Below are 24,446 nucleotides of genomic sequence, written 5' to 3'. Positions count from 1 at the left end.
TATACACGTGTGTGATTGCAAAAAAAGTGCGATTAGAACAAAAAACTATCAGTTTATTCATATTAATGAACAATAAAGGAAATAGTGGTGGTAAAAGCAGTACTTCATCATGGTGTGTAACGCGCCATAATCGAATAAATACTTACATGAGTACATAGTGTAGGCTATGTTATTAATTTAACACAGAAACAAAAAAAAACAGTCGGATAGTAAACACACTGAACTCTTTAATGCACGAATCAAACTGTCCTTAGCGACTGTGTATGTACTACTGCTTCTTCCTGCGTCCTTACTCCTATTTCGTACGTGACCAGTTGTTAGTAAGGTGAGGCGCCTTGACCTGCGCCAAACTTGGGTCCTTTTTCGCAGGTCCCCTCCTTTTTTTATAAACAATACAATATATATACAATATAAATCAATACAAATAATTATTCATCCTACAATAGTATGGACATCGTTATCGATTTTGTAGTATTTTATGATTCTGTTGTAATTTGTTAACTGCCAACATCAAATGATTTATACTTATATACAGGGTGAGTCACTTAATGTTTGCACCTCAAATATCTTTATTGTTTTTAAAGATACGTTAAATGTCTTCAGAACGGAGTTGAATGTTCTATGGAGCTCACACAATGCCAGAAAATTTTTGTTTTTTGTCGTTTGTTAGAGATACCAATGTCACTCCCATTTTTTAAAACGAAATCACCTCTTTTTAAGCACCTATAATGATAGTCCCTTTCCTTAGGAATTCAGTAACTATTAATATTCAAGGATAGAGAAAACGTATAAAATTTAAAATATGAAAATGGAATACCTGTGTTTCATAAATGTTCGTTAATAATTGTTGTCATAAATGTTCCATTTACATCGATACATTGCTGTTAACGGGCTCTGAATATTTGCATATGCTGTGATGATACGCTGATGCATATCCTCAACTGTCGTTGGAGCATTCATATACACAGTCTTTTTTAGCAGACCCCGCAAAAAAACCTAGTGGATTTAAATCAGACGAACGTGCTGGCCATGAAGCAGTTCCACCTTGTCCAATCCATTGGTTTGGAAACCTAAAATCCAACGTTTCTCTTGCTATTCGTCTATAATGAGCAGGACAGCCGTCATGCTGGTACCACGTACCATGACGGTTTTAAAAAGACATTTTCCAACAAAATTGGCAGATCTTTTTGCAAAAATTGGGAATATTTTTGTCCTGACATCGTTCTGGTAATGAAGTGTCCCGATTACTTTGTCGTTCAAAATACCGCACACACATTTACGTTCCATTGTCTTTGGTGGTCAATTTGTCAAAGCTAGTGCGAATTATCAACAGACAAATAATGAGCGTTCCGTAGACTAATTGAGCCATGATTACTAAATGTCGCTTCGTTTGTAAACAGCACATTAGAAAAAAATGAACGATTTTGCTGCAACCTCCATTGACAAAAATTATTTCAATTTTGAAAGTCACTTCCGAGTAATTCCTAGTGTAGCGGTATATGAAACGGATTTATGTGAAGCCAGAATTCGTATTACGCTACTTTGACTCATGCCTACTTCTGGGGGAATGTTTCTCGTACTCACATGTGGATTGATACCTATAGCTGCTAAGACATTTATTTCAATGTCTTCATTAGTCACGGGATTCTTACGTTTACTCTTTGTACTTTTTTTGTCCGTGATCTTGAATGACCTTGACTAATTATAATCACTAAATTCCTAATGGAAGGAACTATCATTACAAGTATTTAAAAAGGAGTGTTTCCATTTAAAAAAATGGAGGTGATCTTGACATCTCTAAAAATAAATGACAACAAAACAAAAATTCTTTTGATAATGTATAAATTCCTTTGAACCATTCAACTTTCTCCTTGAGACATTTGACGAATTTTAAAAAACAATGAAGATATTCAAGGTGCAAACGTTAGGTGACTCACCCTGTATATAATATTTCATCCTTCGCTTTTGATGTATAACTGACGAAACTTAACTCAAAAGATCTGAGATACTGTATGGATACGTGTATATGTACATGTTACAGTGGTAATGGAAAGTCAGTAAACATAAACTTTTACTAGCGAATATACACCTTCACTTATATTATCAGTAGATGTACAGTAAAATGTTATGCAGAAAATTTAACAGATAATTCCAGACATAAAAATAAGACAAAAATTAAGAATAATCATTTCAAACTTGAGGCTTCATTTGTTAGTTATAAGTACTTAAAAATTTAGCGGAAATCATCAGAAATTAGGGGTGTGCGAGCAAAGCAGTGTCTTGAACAGCCGACGTTCTGGACGGGACAGAGAAATTCGGGCGAAATCGGGCGGGATACCGAAGCAGGATTCCTTTCGGGATCTCGATTCGTTTTGTGATCTCAAGCATCTAGAGATTCAACTTGTCCTGCGAACTCGAGCCGCCTTGAAATCTCGAGAATTAATTATCCAAGTATATCAAACTGTACTCCTACTGTACATCAAACTTATGTACATGTTCACTAATAGGTGCATCTCATATATAAATATATAATAATAAAATAATTATAAATAGGAATCCATAACGTTGCATGAAATAGCTTTCCCCTACTATTAATAAATATTACAAGTATGGAAAAGCTCAGTGACTATAGTAGTTATAGATATATGTTATGAGACTCCAATAGCTCATATGGATAAAATAATAAAAAATATTTCATATGTTCATTCAAAACTACACACATCACTAGAAATCCTGGAGTAGAATAATTCGGTATTGAAGTATCATAAATATTGGAGCAAGTATTCGATGCGAAAGTCCATCGGAGAACTAACTGCGACTTCTTGGAAAATTTATCGAGGACTCGTTACAACACTGTTATGTTATATTCCCCCACAACCTTGAGAAAATAAAAAAAGCATGTTAAATATGTGTATTCCCTACAAAAACCAATCTCCTGCAAAAGTTAACTACCTACAAAAGTCGATTGCTTGCAAAAGCAATGTATGATGTTAAGGCAAATAACTCGATTAAAATAATTAAAAAATATCAAGTATAATAATTTAATCTATTAGACTTCGCCAATATTCTGGCAAGCCTATCAAAGTTTTACACAATGATCGATCTACATGATTTTTGCATATGTTACTAACAACGATATTTTATGTAATTTGTTCTTTACACCAAATCCAGGTCTATTTTAGCTTCTAAGATATTAAGAAAAATATATTAGTGCAATGTATTGCAGTTTGGCTATACATGTATGTGCGTGGCAATGTCCACGCTCGGCGATTGTTTATGCTAGTGGAGGCGACCAAAGTTATAGCGATCTAACGATAAGTCTCTGTGAGTGTGTCTTACATTATATGTGTTAAGAAGGCTTCCCAAGGCACGTGATTCGGCAAGCCTGGCTTGGTGAGTGATTCGGCGAATCTGCCTTCGCAAGCCTAATTTGGCTCGTGGAAGTTTGCATGAATTCGAATTTGCGAGTTTAGACCTTTTCTTAGTTTGCCGAGTCTCGAATTTTGTATAACTTGTCAATTTGGATTCATATAAGCTTCAACGCGCCGAGCCCAGGTCAAACAGGTTCGCTGAGCTTTCTTTACGTAAATATTAATTATTGTGCGATATATTAGGACCCTCGTGGCTACTACTATGTAAGTGTCTTTGAAACTTAGCTTTTCGTCAAACAAAACGTCGGTTCTTTTAAGTTTATCATGATTCGTTTTAGAAAGATATTCGCAGAAGTACAATAGCAAGTCTTTTTCCTTATTTCCGTATCGGGATATATTTAAACGAACATCGGACCATGTTCGTTCAGTTGACTGTGTATGTACATTTATATAAAAATAACCTAATAAACAACATCTGCATTTCTAAAACTAATTTGAAATAATTATCGGTCACAGGTGTGCCACTTCCACGGGCGAAAAAAGACTAGTTCTACTCAACAATAATACAATAAAAGATAAAGGTAACTGTATTTAAATTTGAAACTTCACCGAAGTGAATATTACCTTCAATAAAGAACTATACTTCGAAATCATTAAGATTGAAAGTGGTACACTTTTTGATAGATAATTACTAAATTTGAACATTATGTAATATAATGCAATAAAAATCGATTACTATATGTACTATTATACGTCTTCCAACGGTCCAACATTATTGTCGTTCCTGGAGGAATTCATTCTTTGATTACTCGCAAAAGTGTTTCTATTTTTCTAATCGCGATTGATACAACGGATCTTTTTGCAATCTCACCCGTAAACCCTGAAAACACAAAACATAAAAACACGTCCTTTTAAAAGACGGTTACATTGGTATTTACGTTTGCCAAATTTAGCCTCCTCTATTTCAACAATTTTGTCGAATCCTCCTAATCATGTTGAATTAATATCCGACAACTGCACGCATACCTATCGTATAAATTGCAGTATTTATACATTAAAGATAAACAAATTTGTTTTTCATTGTTTATTATTATTATTATACAGGCCTCTCGACTCGGCCTTAGTTTCCAAGAAATCTGCATATTATTTTCAGTAATATACAATTGAACTTCTCGTAAACAAGTTGTATTCACTCTATTGTTATGTCGAGAGTCATGCAGTCGCAAAATCTGCTTTCTGCCATGACAACTTAGTACAACCACGTGATGATGGCTAGACATCATCATCACCGTGATATCGATTTATCATCATTCGATAGTGACTAGGCATCACTATCAATCTGATAGTCAAAACAATCATAGAGTGACGGCTAGACATCACCACTGTTATGATATCGAGACCATCATCGTTCCGCAGCGGCTAGGCATCGCTATCGACCCGATGACACAGTAAAGTATGCAATGATGACAGCTCTCATCAACTACTGTGATATCGAACTCATCCCCATCCGTCAGTGGCTAGACATCACCTTCGGCATTATAGCATAATACAATCACAATAATGACGATGACCTATAACTAATTCCAAATTGCATTATAAAATAGATAAACAATCTGACTCGACCGTTACAACTCATGACTTTAGCCGTTCGACTGCGACAACCATTTTGGCTCGTTTACCCCCGTGTCGTAAATCCTCAACTTGATAACGGTCATTCTGAAGAACCCTACTAATTTTGAATGGTCCCTTGAATTTTGGACAAAGCTTCCTATTTTCTTCTGTGACTCGCTCGGTAGTAATCTCCACCATGACCAGATCTCCCTCCTGGTACTGCGTTATTGCGCGCTGAGTTTTATCATAGCGTTCCTTTTGTTGTCGTTGGTCTTCCGTGATGTGATCAGTAATTCGCTGTCGTAATTCAGACAAGTCAAGCCATTCCATTTCTGTTTGCACCTCTTGCAGAATTCGTGCCTCCGCCGTTGTCCTTGAGTTCCAACCCATCAATGCCTTGCTGGTGTTGCTCCAATACTTTTATTGCGAGTGGTATTCATCGCACTTTCAGTTTGCTTGACATAGTCATCCCATTTATCTGCTTCCTTTCTAACCATTGTCGTAGCTAATGACGCTACGGTGGTTCTATTATAACGTTCACATTGACCATTGGCACGAGGCGTTCCGACTGCATTAAAAATATGCCGTATCCCATATGTTGTGCAAAATATCTTGAACGTCCTCACTGTAAAAGCCGTACCCCGATCGCTAATGACACGGGACCGTACTCCGAAAAGGTGTATCACACTCAGTAAAATTTTCACTGCTCGCTTCACTTTAGTGTCTCGCACGGGTTCAATGATTGTGAATTTCGTATATGCGTCCACGATAACTAGCAAGTATTTATTTTTCCGCGCAGTCGTTTCAAAAGGCCCCACATGATCTAGATGAATAGTATGAAAGGGCGCCGGGGTCTTCTCAATTGGATGCAGCTTATCCTGCTTCTTCCTAAACGTTCGTTTGTAATATACAGGGTGTAACAAAAATGTCGCAGTTCCTTAAAAGGGGTGATTCAGGGGGTTATTTGAAACAACTTTTTCCTTAGCGAAAATGTAAGATGAGGCTTCGCTAACGAGTTATTAATGAAAAACACCGGCCAATGAGAGCACGAGTTTGCCGTCCGAGCGACTGCGGTAGCGTTGGGTACGCGCACTAGATGCTACGGTTGTACTCCGAACAAGAAAGTCGTCATACATCGAAGAAAATGGTCTCGCGAACAATCACGCACACGTTCACTAGACCCTTCCTGCGATCGGTCCTTCGATTGTTCACGTTTGCTCAAACGTCCCCGTGAACCATCAAGCGACCGTCGTTTCGATTTGCCTCCTGATCGGCCCATTGTTCGCTATTACAGCCAGACACGTCCACAAAAGTATATCCACCGCACAATGTTCAATCCAGCACGTAAATACTAAGTTTCACTAGATTACTTATCGTATCATTAACACCAACACAACTGCGTTGAAAATCCAAAATTGTACGGCCCGTGAAAAATATGATACACGTGTTATATATTTGCGAGCGCGTCACGGCACGCAGTTAAAAACTACGTAAGCATTTATCCCACTTCTGACTTATAAGGCAATAAGAAATGTAAAGAATTCTACAATGAATATATTTTAAAACGCTGGGTACAATGAGGTCTGCACGAACTCGAGGATATCGCTGGAATGACTCTTCCTTCGACAAAAGTCCTCGTTCTCCCCCGAGTTGTACTCCATCAAGTGCCTGTCGTTAATTTACGACCTGGCCTGGCGTCGCGCTGGTCGGGCCTGTTATCGGTTCGTTTGTTTAATCGCAAACGCTTGAATATACTTTCAGGCTGCCACATCAAAATTTTCAAACAATATATCATTCCATTTCAAAAAATTAAATTGACCTTTATATGTCCTTTATTCATATACTTACAAAGTAATTAATTGTGTCAAACTATGTTTCGTGTATAGCCATTCAATTTCTGTTTGAAACATTTTTCACTAAAATTATTACTTACGACGAAATTGAAATACTTAGTTCCAGTTACATGTCCCATATTGAAGATATCAACTCATTTTTAATATGCACAATAAAGGATATGGATTCTATGCATCAACATATTTGTGCACGGTTCGGTATTATTCCAGTTCATAAAAAAATAGGAGAAATGTGCATGTAGTATTAAATACATGATGCTGGCAACACCCTGGGGATTACTTAAGTAGGGTGAACTGGGAAAACCTTTCGGTTACTAGCCGACTCAACTAACACACTAATAGATACTTAAAACAAGCATAGACCTTTCTCTGAACCTGGATCCGTTGCGTGCGCGCCTAGCATTTGCGTGTGTAGCTCCGTATTGCACGATATTCTTGAATATCATAAAAATCGTCCCTTTCCGATCGATTCAAGTGTGTTTTGCAACGCGCGTTGCACTTGTTCAGACATGCCTTAAGGGGGTACGGTAGTCACGTGACATTTCGAAATTGCCAGGTCGGTATCTGCTATTACAGTTTTCGTTACAGAAATAGTATTATCCACAGACACGTGGCTGCCTGATGAACGCAAGATGGAGCCTTTCTATGATTTCGAATTCGGGAGGTAGCTTAGAAAATTTCCCCCTCTACTGCATACACTACTATACGAGCTATGTGTACGTGAACTCGACGCTTCGCGACCGACTTCGGACATTTGCGGAAATGAGAGAGAGTGCGAATATGAGTCTTACTCTCTCACTCTTGAAACGCCACATTCAACTGTTCAAATCCCTGCAAGCGGCACGAGCCACGCGCGATGTTTCCGATTGCTAAGATATTTTCTGTGATTCAATATAGCACTGAATCGTGTGAATGTAGTGGTATTTATCAAACGACACATGTTATTTGTATGTGTATAACTTTTACAAGTGTCACATTCTAAATACCACTACATTCATATTATTCATTGTTTGCCCACGTCGATGCCTTTCTCGAGATAGACACTTTTTCCAAATATCGTTTTTATATTAATATGAAGATCACGCATATGTGTGCGTGTACATAAGTATACGTATACATATACAGTAATGTTACTGACGAGAACAGCGCTTGGGTCTGGTCGCGGCCCTCGTCCGTCACTGGTAGTCGATTTGGCTTCCTTTACTCTCGGTCGCCAAGATAATTGATGCACGACCGAAGAAGCAAAAAAAAAGGGTTTCGCTCGACCGTCTATGCTCAAGCTCGATGCCCGAAATCAATGACGTTACAAAAGACAAGTATAGCATTAGGGATTAAGAATAGGAAAAATTGAAGTTTCTTATTTGCAAACGGATTTTCACGTAAGTAACACCAATCGATTCCTTGTGCTCTTCCGAAGAAAATGATATCACATACGACATGATTCCGATTATTTATAATAAAGATACTTAATAACTTAATTTGTAGAAAGAGCTTACTTGTCCGTTTTCCGATTTATTATTTCGCTAGATACTATTCATCCTTTTTATATATACATAGAATATAGAATATAGAAGTATATATTATTTTACATATATAAGTAGATACTAATGAAACTCAAACCAATTTTAAATAGAAATATTAATATATATATGTATGTGTGTATGTATATTTTGAGTTAGGTCTGGATTAGGATCGTTGGATTCTAAATACAGTAATAATACGATCGAGGGCCGTTTCGTTCACACGACAAGAGCCGTTACGAGACCCGAGCACGGCTCTCGTCTGTAACATTACTGTATACGTAAATGAACGTGACCTTTCTTTCTATAAATCAAGTTTTATGTATGTTATAAATAATCGGAATCCTGTCGTGTTTAATATCATTTTCATCGGGAGAGCACAAGGAATTTACTGGTGTTACGTGCGTGAAAATCTGTTTGCGAATAAGAAGCTTCAATTTTTCCTATTTAAATCCTTAATGCTATCTTTGTTTTTTATGGCCGCCTTGTTCTGGGGTATCGAGCTTGTACGCGATGGTTCCAAGAATTGGTTACACGGAGGCACACATCATACGAGGTAGTGGGGATAGACCGCGGCTCTCGTCCGTGTAGACGAAACAGCTCTCGTCGGCAACATTACTGTATCTACACATATACAGGAAAAAATCTATTGGCTAGATGAAATTATCTTTCAAATTATTATTTTCAAAGATATGATAGTCAGGTTCACAGGAAAACCATTTCCAGAATTTGGGCCTACTGTTCCTGCAGCAGACCCTCCCGTATTGGTTTGAAGGAACAATGTATGGCATGTGGCACTTGACGCGTAGGCGAGATTTCCTGCGATGCTCTCTACTCGAGCAGATTTTCCTGTACTGAAAAACACTAAATTTTCGTATCCAATATCTCGAAAACCATTTGAAAACAGATACATAATTTCTATGTCGTTAAATTTATCTTGAAACGCACTACAAAATGATTTGAAAAAAAGTATATAGTTCTATTTAAAAAACTAAACTTGATTATCGTATCTTTGAAAATAATAATCTAAAAGATAATTTGTTATAGCCAATAAATTTTCCCCCTTATACCATGCAAATGACATGTAAACACTTTTTTAATTTTGTGTGTTTTTTTTTTGTGTGTTACGCGGGACACCCTGTATGTATACATAAGTGGTAACGCGCTAGGTTAGGAGCGAGCGATGCGATATGCGACATGAGCCGAACATGACCGAGTGTTACTCGAAATCGCAACAGCTAATCGACGGTATTGAGATATTTCAATTCCCTATGCATGTCTGGTGGTGTATCCAAACGCACACGACTGTTTTGAATATACATACATGTGATCTACTGCATTTATTTCTTCATTATACACAATGTAACTGTGACATCAGACGTGTATAGGATCTCACAATCTCACCTCGTAACCGTAATGAAATGATGAACGTCAAGATGCACGGATCCTATACCTGTCATCTATGTCTTTACCATTGATCGAGTTCGGATCCCGTTCAAACCTGCAACTTTTTTTTTATTCTACAAGTAATTTTAATATACAATTCCAATCTTTATATAAATTTGATTTTATATTATTATGACTCAAATTATTATTTCATTCCATAAAAGACTGGTTGTAAAAAAATGAGAACGATGCAACTGTGTTTTATGGCTATCTGTGTGGCTAAAATATGAATTATATTTTCTACAGTATTTTATAAATGAAGTAATATATGAAGCGAGGAATTCTAAAGTTAAAAAGCTACTAAAAATTATGTATGAAATAAAAAAGTCACAGATTTGAACCTGCATGATAGCAAAAGACGGGCTCCGTATTCTTGTCTTCTCGGGCTTTCGTAAATATGTCTGGACAAATGAAAATATCGCGCGCGGTTTGTGTCGTTTGTCGGCAACTTGGACAGTATTTAAAGAGCGAGAGAGTAAGGTTCACTTTACACTTGCGTTCTCTTTTGACTTTTCGAATATGGCCGGAGTGGCCCGAAGCGCCGAGCTCACGTACACGCGGCTCCTAAGGTGGTGTGTGTAGTGGAGGGGGAAATTTTCAGTAACTCGCATCGTTAATTTGGGTATCACAGATTCCGATTCCACATCGGCAGTCTTTCAAATTAGGCGTCGCCTGGTTTGCAAATGCTCAACTAAATTTGTCACATTTTTTGCTCTGTTTTATCGATAACCCAGCCAAAAGCAATACTGTTGTATGGTTTTACGGCCTGACACTTTTCGTCCTTATATGAGAACATTTTGAACTGGGAAAGGGTTCATTCGATAGAAAAAAGTACAACGCAGCGCAGTCAACTCGCGATTTCGATCAAAACACTCTCTAAATTACATAAAAATGCTTAAATTTCCATACCTGTCAATGGTAGATTTTTGCTCTACTTTACAACACTCGTATTACTAAATATCAGTAGAATTTCGTTAAATCGCGAGTTGACTGCGCTGCATTGAACTGTTTTCTTTCGAATGAACCCATTCCCAGTTTAAAATCATCTCATATAAGGACGAAAAGTGTCAGGCCGTAAACCCCTGTTTTTGCCTAATTTTGTCGGTAATATCGCCGCTCTGACATATCTGATCGTACCCCCTTAAGGGCCTAGGATCAGATATGTCAGGGCGGTGACATTACCGACAAAATTAGGCAAAAACAGAGGTTTACGCGCTGACGCTTTACGTCCTTATATTGAAAGATTTTGAGATGGAAAAGGACTCATTCAATAGAGGAAGGTTCAATCTAGCCCGAGATTCAATATATATATATGAATATATATTAAATGAATATATATAATATAAAATATAGCCGAACTACGATGTGTTGTACTAATGTATTTACGTAAAAGTTTACTGATTTTTGGTGGAAGAAACTCTGCGAGACCAGGAAGCATAGTTGGGAGTCTCGACTCTCGACCACACTTAAGATGCTACGGGTTAACACGTTGCGTGCGGGGGTAAAAAAATGGTCGAAGAAGGTTTGTCCAATTGTATGCTAGCGCGCGGCAGCACCGCCGGGTCAATACTTCTCCGGGGAAACGGGCTCAACTCGATAGATCTACCCTGTCGCGCGTCGAACGTGTTAAACCGTGCCTCTTGAAACTGATACGAAGAGACTGTGGTAGGAACGGCAGGCCTAAATCTTCCACCGAAAATCAGTAAACTTTTACGCGTAATATCTTAAAAACTATTTGAAAAAAGGTGTATACATTAATGTTTACTGAATTCGTCTTGAAACGTACTATCTATTGATAAAAATATATATATATATAATCCCGTTTAAAAAACCAAACTTAACTTTCATATCTCTGTAAACAATAATGATAAAAAAAAATTGTTACGGCCAATAAATCAGCCCCCTCTTGCCATTCAATTTCATATAAAAACTTTTTTCGTATCTTTAATAGGTTAGCAAATAATCGACTATCCAGGATTTCGTGGGACATACTGTATATGCAAAGTGAAAAGTGATAATGCAAATAGTAGGCGAGCACAATACAATAAACTTATACTATTTTCTGGTCACTAGTTCAGAATTGGTGAATATTTCTGGAGAGGTATTTCCTGTTTGTAATCTTATGTTTAAATATTAAAATGTTACATAATCTAATAATTCAAATGTTATGTAATATTATTCTGTACCTATGATATGTAATATTTCTTAAATTGTTTAATATTAAAGTCTTTTAATATAAATCTTGATGTTGCATTGCCTCTTGTTTCTTTTAAGCATTATTTCTTTAATACTTTGAATATTGGAAGATTTTTTTACGTTTTTCATGCTTTTTTAATTATTTTAATATACATTATTATATGTAATGTTATTCTTTTTAACATTAACTGTAATCGAGTGCAAATGAAAATTTATGAATCAAACGGCTACGAAACGAACATGGCCATAAATGATTCCCGCCAACCAACGAGAAGTTTTTTCCGGTATAACATAGATGGCATCACAATTTGACCTGTGTGGTGTTGTGTACCACTTTATCTATTGGGCGTGGGTGAAATAAAGTTTTTCATGAGAAAATTCTTTAACTTGTAATAAAATTTATTTTAAACGTAATTTGCGTAACACTCTTTGGTTTTCTCTTCTCTCCTCTTGGGCGAGTCGCCCCCTGGTCCCCAGCTCGGGTAACAAGGGGTATGTCCCCCACACCTGCACATGACTGCTTGAGGAGCTCCCCTTGAAACTTGCCCCCCCCCCCCCCCCCCCCCCCCCCGTCTATAAGCCCACTTCGTGTACTGTCCGTGATGTGCACAATCACGCACGAGTTCATATAGCCAAACTACGATGTGTTGTACTAATGTATTTCCTCAACATCTTGGAAAGTAAAACTTGGTTTTGATGCAAAGGAAAAAATTCTTTAAAATATCGCCGTTAGTAATATATTTAAAAATCAAGCACAGCGGCTACTGTGTAAAACTTCAGCAAGTTGGCTAAAATTAGCTTAAAAGCCATTGCTTATATTACATTTAAAAATAGAGAGCCTGATTACCGGTGATTGCTTGAGTAAGAAATATTTGGTGGACCTTTTTGTAAAGAAATTCAGTTGTTGTTATAAATACATACAAGGTAAGGAACCTTGATATCTTTGTCTCACTCTTGCAATAATAATAATAAACGTGATTTCTTTATAATCATAATGATAACAAATGTAATGAAGACAAAGTTTGGTTTCCTTTCTTATATGAGGCCAAAAATTGTAGCTTCATCGAAAACTTTCCTGAAGGTGGGTGCCCTATTGGCCGACTTTTTGATGTTTATCATGCGTGGCTACTGCATTGCTAACCAAAAGCAATTACGGACTTCGGGTAACCGGTCACGTTCGAAAGTTTGTGCGAATGGGACTTAGTTATTTATAAAAATATTTAGTGTTGAAGTTTCATTAGACGAAAGGTTGGTGTATACGTATATAAAGCAAAAAAAATTGCAGTACGAATTCAGAAATCGTGGGTTCGATCCTCTCTTAGGTTCATTTCTTTTTTCATCTTTGTTTTTCGTAGAAAATTTTCCTAGAGTTCTACTACAAGTAACAGAGGACTACATTGATCCCGTCGTGACACCGATGGATGTATATGACATTTTCTGTAACGTTAATCAAACTTGTTTTCCCAATGACATAGGGTAAACTGTTTCCTCTGTTCATTTTTTTTTATTCTATATGACGACACATTATTTGACAAAAATGCGTGGCTTTATTCATGTACGCGGTCATTGTTTACTTTGTTACTTCTACGAAACTGGGTGACGGGTGATTGTCACCGAGCGCAGGCCGTGGACCGGGCCGGAAAGTTGCGTTGCGAATCGACAGAGGCTCACTTAGGCCCAGAGGTCCTTTAAAAGCTCGAGGCCTCGTCGAAGCCTGGGCACTGACCTTAAAGGGGATGGGCCACTGTTACATCGGTATTTCATGAAATGAAAAACCGCATATAACTAACAAACTAAGCGAAGTTTTCGAAGTTTCAATACGAAGTTTTCGGTTTATTTTCTTGTCTTCTACCTACATCTCCGAGTTTTCCCACGAATTTAGAAACACCCTCTGTGTCGCTCATTTGCTGCATACTATAAAAAACCAGTTCTTACACAAAATACAGTTATTGCCCCATTTCTCAAAAAATGATCTTTCCTCTATGCGAGGAAAGAGCGATATAATTAAGGGATTAAACGAACTTACCTGTAAGTGATGTTCGATCCTAATTATGTTAGTCGTCCTGTCCGAACAGCTCAATTGTAGTAGCGCTTAGTTGCTCGATCCGTCACAGTTTTCAAAACTCCCGTGCTCGAGTTTTTTACAATTTCCACCTAGCCCTGGGCAGCAGGTCCGTTCCCTCTTTACACCATGACACTTTAAAGCGTATACAAATTGCATACGAATAGATCAAGAGTTGGGAAATAATAGTGGGTGGGTTTTGATCTATTTGGACACGATAACTAACATAATTAGGATCGAACATTACTTACAGGTAAGTTCGTTTGATCCCTTAATTATGTTGCGTTAGTTGTCCTGTCCTCTAGATCAATTGTAGCTGTTTAAAGTTAATGCAATTTGTAACATATAATCTGAACAAAACATACAATTCTTTTTTTTTTGAGAACGAAAACAATTAATTCTTTCATTAAGTTAAGACAAAACAATTTAAATTTAAGATGTAATAATAACGTGTGCTAAACTTCTATTTTCGATCAACGGTCGATTGTAAAATCGAGCGAACACGTTTGATTTAGGCGTCCAACCTGCAGTCCTTCGAATAGATTCTATATCTACCTTCTTTTGAAAGGCTGCCGAAGTAGAAGCGTGTCTAGTGCTATGTGACCCAAAGATACTTATATCAATTCCACTTTCATTCATTACATCTTTTAGCCACCTACTAATCGTCTGCGATGTTGCTGGTTTATATGTTTTTTTAAATGTTATTAACAAGGAGTCTTCGTTTTGTGGCCTCTTTTGAGCTGATTCTTACATATATCGACGTAAAACTGTCGCTACACATAATCGTGGCTGATCTGCAAAAAACAGTAACAGTAACAGCGGTTGAGATTTCCCTGGACCTCAAGTTTTAATCCTGTCTACTATTTTTAATCTTATTTCGGAATCTGATATACAAATATTACTGAGTTTTATTTCTGAAAGTGTCTGTACTGTCTGAGCTGTTGTTAAAGCCAATAGCATTACTAGTTTCTTCGTCAAATATTGAAACGATACTGATTTATGAGGCCAAAAATTTCGCAAGTAGTTTAACACTAATTCAGGGTCCCAAATTTCCTCATATTTTGGAGTCTAAGGTCTTAAAACTCCTACACCGCGAAAAAACCTTGTAATAGTTGGGTCTTGCCCTATTTCGCTTTCCATTACTAACGATAACGCCGATTTATACGAGTTTCATGTACCAACTGTTTTAATTTTGTTCAGTTCAATTGTTAAAAATTTAAGAATATTTGTAATGGAGGTTCTAAAGGAGGGAATATTATTTTCTTGACAAAATTGCCACCATAATTTTAGTAGATTTTGGTATTGTTTGATTGTTCCTTCTGTAAGAGTGTATGCATGTGTGTATGTGTGTGTGACTCTCGAGAGATACGCATTTCAATAACGGTCGAAACCGTTGTGACCCGTTGCTAGGCGACAACTGTTTTTCGTAAAACATTGGACGACTTCGGGCACGTGCCGATCCACGGCAGTGCCTCGCCAAACGTAGCCGCAGGTAATCGCGCGGGATTGCGTCAATCTATTCTTATTATTGTATCCTCATAATCCGCCTTTAGTGCCATCCTTACACTTCTGACAAGGATGCTAACATAATAGAAATTGAGTTTCGAGGAACATCTTTCAACTCATACGCTTGCCTGATAATCTCCCGGCAACCAGGGAAAGGGATCCTCGCAACGGATGCTGTTCTCTGCAATTATTAATTAATAAATCATTGATAGGTTTGAAATGAATCGGCTCTGCTAATAGTAATTTTATAAACAGTGGATACCATGACTGTTGTGCCCCGCGTAGTGGTTTTGCAGGACGAGGGACGAGATATGGCCTTTGGGTCCGTGAGTGGTTAAAGGATTAGATTCCATCAGATGATTTCAACAAAACTCCGCTTCCGCTGAATTAGCGGAATTTGCTTAGCGGAATGCGTGTCTTCCTAGAACGTTCTCGGATGACGCAACTATGTTACACGGATGGGCGTTGTCTGGCACAACACGACTGAGTGGGCCAGAAGGGTACTTTATACAATAATTATATTCTGAATTGTCCGTAATTCCCATATGTCCGAAAGGAGGAAATACGTAAAAATACAAATCTTCCCACTGTACGGTAAATGCATCTACTGCCCACGCTTCTTTATCTCTGTACCAAGATATAAATTTGTCACATTTAGCATTTACATTTGAGGCAAACAAACCTATATCGAATCTTCCAAATGACGATTCTACTTGCTTAAAAGCCCAATCGGCTAGTTCCCATTCTGCTTCTTTTTGTACAACCCTTGACTCTTCATTGGCGTATTTATTACCACTAGACTTAATATAAGAAGCAAATATCCACAATTCTCGAGCCTCGCACCACTGCCAAATTTCTCTAGCGAGTCTCACCAATTCTGGATACTGAATACTGCCCATTTTATTTATGTAAGATAACGCCGTTGTGTTATCAACACGTAACAGTATTTCACACGAAAGTTTATCCTTAGCGAAACATTTCAATCCATAAAATACTGCCATTAGTTCTAAGAAATTAATATGTTTATTCCTTTCTTCATTGCTCCAAAAACCATGAGATCGCTCTTCGTTGCAAACGATTTCCCAACCCGTCAAGGAAGCGTCACTAAAGATTTCCATACAATATTTCTCGGTTCTTATGGGGTTATTACAGCTTATAGTTGTATTTTTCCACCACTCTAAATGCGGAAATATTTCTTTTGAAATTAACATTTCTTTGTCGTCGTCTTTATTTTCATTTTGTAATGCTATAAATTTTTGTCTTTCTAGGTTTTTAAAATACAAAGGTCCGTACCTAACACTTGGACATGCTGCAACTAAGACCCCAATAAATTCTGCAAATTTTCTAATTGTACATTTTTGCATATTTAAGATTTTTATCGTTAAGTTATATATTTGAGTTCTTTTTTCCTGTGGCAATTTTAAACATAATTTATCCGAATCGAATAAAAATCCATGAAACTTTATTTCTTTTGAAGGTTGAAGATTACATTTATTTAAATTTAAGATCATGCCCAGTTTTTCCAACAAGTTTCTTGTTTCTTTAATATTTTTACAACAGTCTTTAACTGATTGCCCAAATAGAAGGATATCGTCTAAATCAAAAATAGATACATATCCTCTCAATCTCAAATATTCCGCAATCGGTTTCATAACCTTTGTAAACATATGAGGCGCTGTACATAATCCCAAGGAATACAATTGAATTCATATAATTTCCCTTTAAAGCTGAATCTAAGGTATTTTCTGTCTGCTTTTTTCACAGGGATTAAAAAATATGAATCATTGAGATGAATTGTCGCCATAAAATTGTATCTACTCATTAGTCTTAATGCGGTCCTTTTATCGTCCATCTTAAAATGGGGTGGTTTAATAAAACTATTTAAATTTAAAAACTTTAAATAAACCGTTTTTCACCGTTAGGTTCAACCACTAAAAAATATGTCGAAATAAATTGATCTTTACACAGACTACATTGTGAAACTGCCCCTTTATTAATTAATTTTATAATTTTAATTTCACATGCATTAGATTCTGCCTTGGACAGAAGGACCTTGGATTCTGCTTTAAGTTTTTCTGTAAGATTCTCACCAAATAACATTTCACTTTCGTCTGCAATATGTTTTATTATAGGATTCAGTCCAGGTACAATGAATGATTTTCTTGTTTTAGACATGCTGTGATGTAAGTCCGAAAGAATTCTACCAGCATCACTTAGTTTTACTATAAATTTGGACGTATCTTTTGTTAAATCCTTGCTTTTTTCTGCAACCAGGACTTCTGTTAATGCCGCACCTATTGCATTAATGCCAGTTCCCAATTGGCCTTGAACATTAAATTGGTAAATATCCTTTTTTACCGCTAACGATAATACAGCGGATTTTATTTCGAGATTTAATTTAGGCGCTTTCATTAGACTACAATTACCAATTGTCGGGTATTTTTCTTGCAAATCTTTTTTCTGCTCTTTTGGCAAACCACCTTGTAAATTTTTCTTCCAACGCTCTGCCACTGCTACGTGGATATCGGGACCTATTTTCTTGTCCTTGGTTGGGTCATCGCCTAACAATTCAAGCGTCGCTTCATCTAACTTAGTCGGTAACTCCTTATCGATATTATCTGGATTCTCTACATTAACTTGTTTTACCGAAACATCCGACGATTGCGAAGATGGCGAACCTGATGCATAGCGATCATCGTTTTCTTTATCACTTTCCGAATCTGTATCCTCTTCCCTCGATCGAAATGAACGATGTCTTGCGGACGACGCTCGCCGCCCTCTTTGTCGTGTCTTTGCTTCACATTGTAGGTTAATTTTTCCTGATTCGAATGTGACGCTCATCTAGATCTGGCTCGATCAGCGATTCGCTCACCATTCTCTTATAAAATACTGGTCCTGTTAAGACGATCATAATTATGTGATATCTGGTAGACTAGGTTTACGATACGGACGAATTGGGCCTGCTATTTTTGAGGAAATACACTATTAGTTTATTGGTAATTATTTGTTAATTTGCATTGAGGATTAAGGACCCTAGAAACAACTAAGGACGAACACGTGCACTTTGGGGTCCCGAGTTTCTACTCAATAGCAATTGACGTATCGTAAACATCAAACTCGAGCGTCTTCCGTTAGCGCGCTACCCTCGGAGTCCGTCGCCCCTTGGGCTTTTCCGGGGTGATGTCACTCTACGGAGCCTAGCCACTAACCCCGTGCGCGGTCGACGGCTTCCCTCCCATGTCTGTGGTGCGAGTTCTTGGGCATAACCTACTCCAGAAAGGCCTCCCTCAAAAGAGTAACGAGGGTTCCTATTTGTAAATGTTTCCTCCGCCCTCTAAACTCATCTGTGTATAAAGTAAGATTTATCAAAATAAAGATTAGATACAACTTAGAATTCATCGGTATCTCTGGTCCTTCAAACTAAACCCTAGTCGGCACATCACGTGCAAAATTCAACAAAACCAGAAAGATCTATTGATCAACCGCTGGTCTAAACAGGTCCTCAGACCGACCGTAACGGATCGCACAGAAAAGTGTAATAGCGTAAGGAGGGAATGGACCTGCCTCCCAGGGCTAGATGGAAGTTGTTAAAAACTCGAGCGTGGGAGCTCTGAAAACTGTGACAGATCGAGAAAAACAAAATTTTCAACCAAACTGCGTAATTAAAACAGGATGGTGTTTGGTAAGATGTGACTTTCTAAATTTATTTTCGTCAACCCTAGTTAATAACCATTAATACACAATAAACGAGGTACATAGGTACTAGTAAATCGAGAGCCAAGAATTTGAGCTACATTAACTAATCATGTTAGTAAAATTGTACCGCCGCTGGTAGATGTTAATAAATATAAACTGGATCACAGACTATGTTCAAAATCACATACACTACACATTGTCATGCACAAGGTGACCAATGAGGCACCTAAAACAGATCATTTGAATAACTTACTTGCTCTTGTAATAGAAAGCAAACTGTTAAATTATATTGTTATATTATACAATAAACAAATAAGTCATCATTATCATGTTCCATATGGTTGGGATCAGATGGCTCACTTTTTAAATTTTGATATTTTCTGACAATATAAAAAATACAAGAAAGTACAAAAAAAAAAATTGCTCAAATCGTATAAGCTTTGCTCGAACACATGCTCAAACGCAAGGTTATGAAGGACATAATAAGGTTTTAAATTTCTGCAATTGTTGTGGAAAAGTTTTGTCTAAATTAAAAAAATAATTGTTCTTTTTATCATTTCCAAAATATGTACTTTCTATTTAAGGACAGTCCGGACAGTCCGGATGAAATGACCTTTTGCATGTGTTACAATTTCTTTTTTTTTTCTTAAACTAAAGATTACTTTTTATTTGTTCATGCACATTCGAATTCTACATGTACTTTATTTTAGAAATATATTTTTGTATTTGCAATGATATTTGTATTTATTATGTTCTGGCACACTAAAGAAAAGTGAGCCATTTCATCAGGAATTATTCTACTTTCACGTTTCCTCTATTTATTGGTACATTGCTCTTGTAATCACTCAGATGTGTCACTAAACCTAAATAAACATGGGGAAATTTATGAGGAAAATTAAAGCAACATGTGTATAGCGAAGTGCTAATAACCAGAGAGGACATAAAGGAGCGAAATCATTGTGATCAAACCGAACGAAATTCATTATGCAATATTCTCTGTATCCACAGGTTTTAAAATAAATAAATTAGCGATTTCTGGGAGTAATTTATTTTCCATTTTAATTGATCTGGAACAACTTTGAATTCGAACTATAGGCCATTGTATTTCTCTTGAAACACTTTACCAGAATGTAAATAAAAATCCATATTGATCCATTTGAAGAAACGTAATTGGCCTTTATTTCTCGTCTACGCTTCTGCCTATAAAAAAGTTATTGACACCAGATTATGTGCCTCGTAACGCGAAGCAAATTAGGTTTGACACTTTTCTTTCAATTGCGAAAGGTAATTTATTTTTAGATTTAGATCTTTTAGATTTAAAGGTGATCTATTTTTAGATGTCTCATTCTGTACATTGTATACAATCCATAGTTTTAGGAATACATTTCTCAAAAATACATACATATATATCACTGTCTAAATTAAACACAGCGTAAATTAATCACATGACCTTTATAAATGTTTTCCTAAAACCAGGAAATAAATTACAAATTGAAAGGATCTATTATCTTGGTGTTTATTAGGTGACAAGACCATCGACGAAAACGAATTTTGCAATGTCTGCAGATATCACGGTGTTCAAGAAGTTGAGGCTAGGGAGGCTTTCAAGAAATTGGGAGTCGTAAGTGTAAATCATATGATATAATTCCGCGGAACCGTATACACCAACTCACTAATGCTATCATACTGTTTCTCATTTACATAGGATGGGGAAATAACCTGGGATAAATTCACTACCCTCTGGAAACAGTACTTCTCCTCGGACGACCCAACTGCAGCTGGAAACTTCATCTTCGGAAAAACTTTCTTCTAATCCTTTCTCCAGGTGGAATTTGAGAGGCACACATCACGTTTCACACTCTTTTGTTTGTTTTTTTAAAATCAATTTATCTTCTTCTTTCCCGTATCCATCGTAATTTATTAGCTAGAAGTTTTTCTTGTTTAATAACGAAATAAAACAGAAATATTTAATTTTTATTTCAAATCAAACGATTCTCTATATTTGCACGAAAGTTTATATCCTTCATGGCGTGTAAATAATCGTGCCCGTGTATTCTCAATGGACGGTATATTCAACAAATGATATCGTTTTCCTACGATGAAAACTGACAGTAACAGAGTATGTATATCTTACTATATGTTTGTAGCTATAGTATATTTACACATAAGGAAACAGAACTACAACATACTTATACAAATATTTCTATCGTTCAGTGGTAATGGATAAAAAACTATTTGCGATTTTAAAAAAGTGTATCGTTGGCGATAAGCAATATTTCTTTCTGATCTGAAGGCTAGTAGACTGTGTTTCGAGAGTTTAAAGGCAAATTTGTTCAAAACAAAGATACCACTTAGGTTCAGCGCTTTCGCACGATGTCACGGAAAGATTAACATAGTGTCAGTAAGACGTTGAAATAAAGTGGATAATAAACGATAATGAACAATAGAATGTTTCAGTCGTTTCCATAACTTCATTATCGTCTAAAAAGCATCACAGATGGAATGTTATAGTTCAAACAAGTTGTCGGTGTTTCCTTGAGTGTCTTTGACAGACATTATGTATGTTGCTATAATGAAAGAAAATATATATGTATTGTGTAATTAAACATTGTGTAAGGAAATAAATAGTACATAAATACAGGCTGTAGACAATACGCGTTTCAATATTTTAAGAAATGGAAGATCGTAAATGGAATACAAATTATTTATTTTATGATAAACTGTATGAACTTCCACCGGTTTAGAATAATAATGTACTGAAGCGTTAAGAGTACAACTTTGGAACAAAGAGTAGTTTCTGTATATCAGTGAGTCATACATATATAATTGAAATAGATTGCTGACTTAGGTCTGCGAGTTGTCTGAAAAGTGTGTGTGTATGTGCCTTAGAAAGCTTTTAAGATTTTGATAGACTGCATTTGCAATTGTAGTGAACAAGTCAGATTATCAGTAAGTCAGAGCTTTTGGTCGGACACTCACATAAATCAACCAAGCTCATTTTTATACAGTTCATAAATGTTGGAACTTTCATTAAATCATATGAGATAAACACAAAATGTGTTAAGATCTTTTGTCTATATTAGTATTCACCACTTAAAATTATAGATTGTTCCAACTACTGGTTGAGCGTACAGATATTTTTGCGAGTTGCTGGTGCTTGGATCGCATCGCGAACCAAGTTCCTGACTCAATCTGTAGTTTCTGATCTGACATTGTAACTATAGCTACAATTACACCGTTGTACGTAGAACACAAATTTATTTACGATATATACAAGTTTGATTATAACGAGTACGTTTTCGCTTAGGGAATTTGTCAACAACTGACAAATTGACATCAGAAATGAAGCCTCTACGATACTCTTTTGTTTATTTTTTCCTGTTATTGGATTCCTAAAAATAATTAATTTGTATGTTAATTAAAAGATTGCTTTATTACAACAGTGCGTACAGTTTGACAGTCAACCAAAATCTGCTTCCTCAAAGCAGGCAAGCATCGGACCCTCTTGAGAGGGTAGGTGGTGGTGAAAACCCTGTAGGCCCCTTAGATACGGTTATGGGTTTTTCCATGGTTGTGTTCGTAAGGAAAAGCAAGGTTGTCACACGGATTACTAAGCTAAGAAACGTTAGGTTTCCAACACTATGAATATCAGTAGGGTATGAAGCTATATACTCGTTGCTCGCAATAATATCTTAACTAAGCTATTCTTATTGCAAAAGGAAAAGTAAATATTTTATCACAGAATATTTTTGGTCTATTTGGGCTTTCATGTAATGTCTTAAAATATTGAAAAGTATATTATTTACACGCTCTATACATTTGATCAGTAAAATTTTCAACAAATTAGAATTAAAGATATTTAAAATTTTAATCGGTACTGAATCCTAAAGACAGTCAAAGAAATTATTAATAATATATATTATTTAAACCTTCAACTGCTCATCTTATTATAATGTTTTCATTAGAGATCCTCATTTCATGTGTATTTTAATACGCGTATACACGTGAAATTAAAAGATCCGTGTTTGGTCGCGTATACATGTGTGGCGGCGACAAGCCGACGCCACGTCCCTGTCAAATGTTTAGGTTAAGATTGGAATGCGTCTGAGTGAATGAGCGACTGTTAGCGTGATGTATGATTTCGGCAGGATGTTTAGAAGAGCGCATCGAGTGTCGCGTAAGGGTACGAGTGGCTAGTTTAGAGTGAGAGCGAATCCGTGAGAGAGAAAAAAAATGAAGTGAACAGCGAGAACGGTTATGCGGGTGTTGCGAAACGGTGCGGTGGTCAATAAAACTGAGTTCCGATTAAGATTCCGATGTCGAGTATACCACTCCCGATAACCAGTCACCTCCACACATGTGTATTGTAATACACGGACTAATACATGAATACTACGTGGATACTCGGATTCGGATCTATACAGGTATACGGATGCGTAACTATATGGGTACACAGATCTGGAATTAGACACGTACACGGATCCATAACTATGTACACGGGTATATGTATATCGTCTATCGAAATTCGAAATATATGGATACACGTATGTTACAATATTTTTAATAAATATACATTAACATATCGATATTTCATTTTCTGTGATTATTGATGTATAACAAAGTATTTGAATATTTAAATTCATTTACCGGACATTCATTGTACGTCAAATCGATCACTGTTTTTCACCGATGTCTGAAATTTAGTTGAAAGTGGAATATTTATTTAAAAAAAGAAGAGAACTGTGACTTTCACAATTTTTTGACCTTTTTCGTGTAACATGGATTATACTTGAAAATTTATATTTCGGAATCTGTTTAGCTTTAAATATTATTTTAATCGAAAACCATTGACCTGCTTAAATAAATTCTTTTGTGATTGAAAATTTAAATTTAAATAAATTTAATAGAATTTAAATAAATCTTTTTGTGATTGAAAGTTTATTTTAATAACGTTGAAAATTATGTAGAGATTGTTAGTTCTGAAATAGGGCCCTCGTGATCGCGTTTTTAAACATTCGAAAGAAATACTAGCGTATTTCTGAAATACGCTAATTACGCTATGCTTTTCATAAAATAAGCCTATCCACGCGAGGAACAAGGTATATTAAAAAACTCACAGTAGCCTGTTCAAAATAGTGGCATGTTCTGTTTCAGATAATCTAGCTGTCGCGAGTCGGCCAAACAA

The 24,446-nt window shown here is 36.4% G+C and overlaps 1 protein-coding gene across 2 annotated transcripts in view; it reads left to right on the top strand.

Annotated features, from left to right (window-relative positions):
* Positions 1–23,849, top strand: part of Scp2 (Sarcoplasmic calcium-binding protein 2) — an 88,146-nt gene extending 64,297 nt beyond the window's left edge. Inside the window, exons 6-7 of one of the 2 annotated variants that reach the window (XM_076374679.1) lie at positions 20,785–20,882; positions 20,967–23,849. In XM_076374679.1, the coding sequence (XP_076230794.1) occupies positions 20,785–20,882; positions 20,967–21,074 (206 nt within the window). In that variant the 3' untranslated portion in view covers positions 21,075–23,849. Of the gene's footprint in view, positions 1–11,752; positions 11,954–20,784; positions 20,883–20,966 lie in introns of those variants that run through there. The other variant, XM_076374680.1, reaches the window with a different exon arrangement.
* The last annotated feature ends 597 nt before the right edge of the window (positions 23,850–24,446 follow it).

This window comes from Calliopsis andreniformis, chromosome 3, assembly GCF_051401765.1.
Source record: "Calliopsis andreniformis isolate RMS-2024a chromosome 3, iyCalAndr_principal, whole genome shotgun sequence".
Lineage (NCBI taxonomy): Eukaryota > Metazoa > Arthropoda > Insecta > Hymenoptera > Andrenidae > Calliopsis > Calliopsis andreniformis.
Note: the sequence above shows the minus strand (reverse complement) of the source record. Positions and strands in the feature narration are given on the sequence as shown.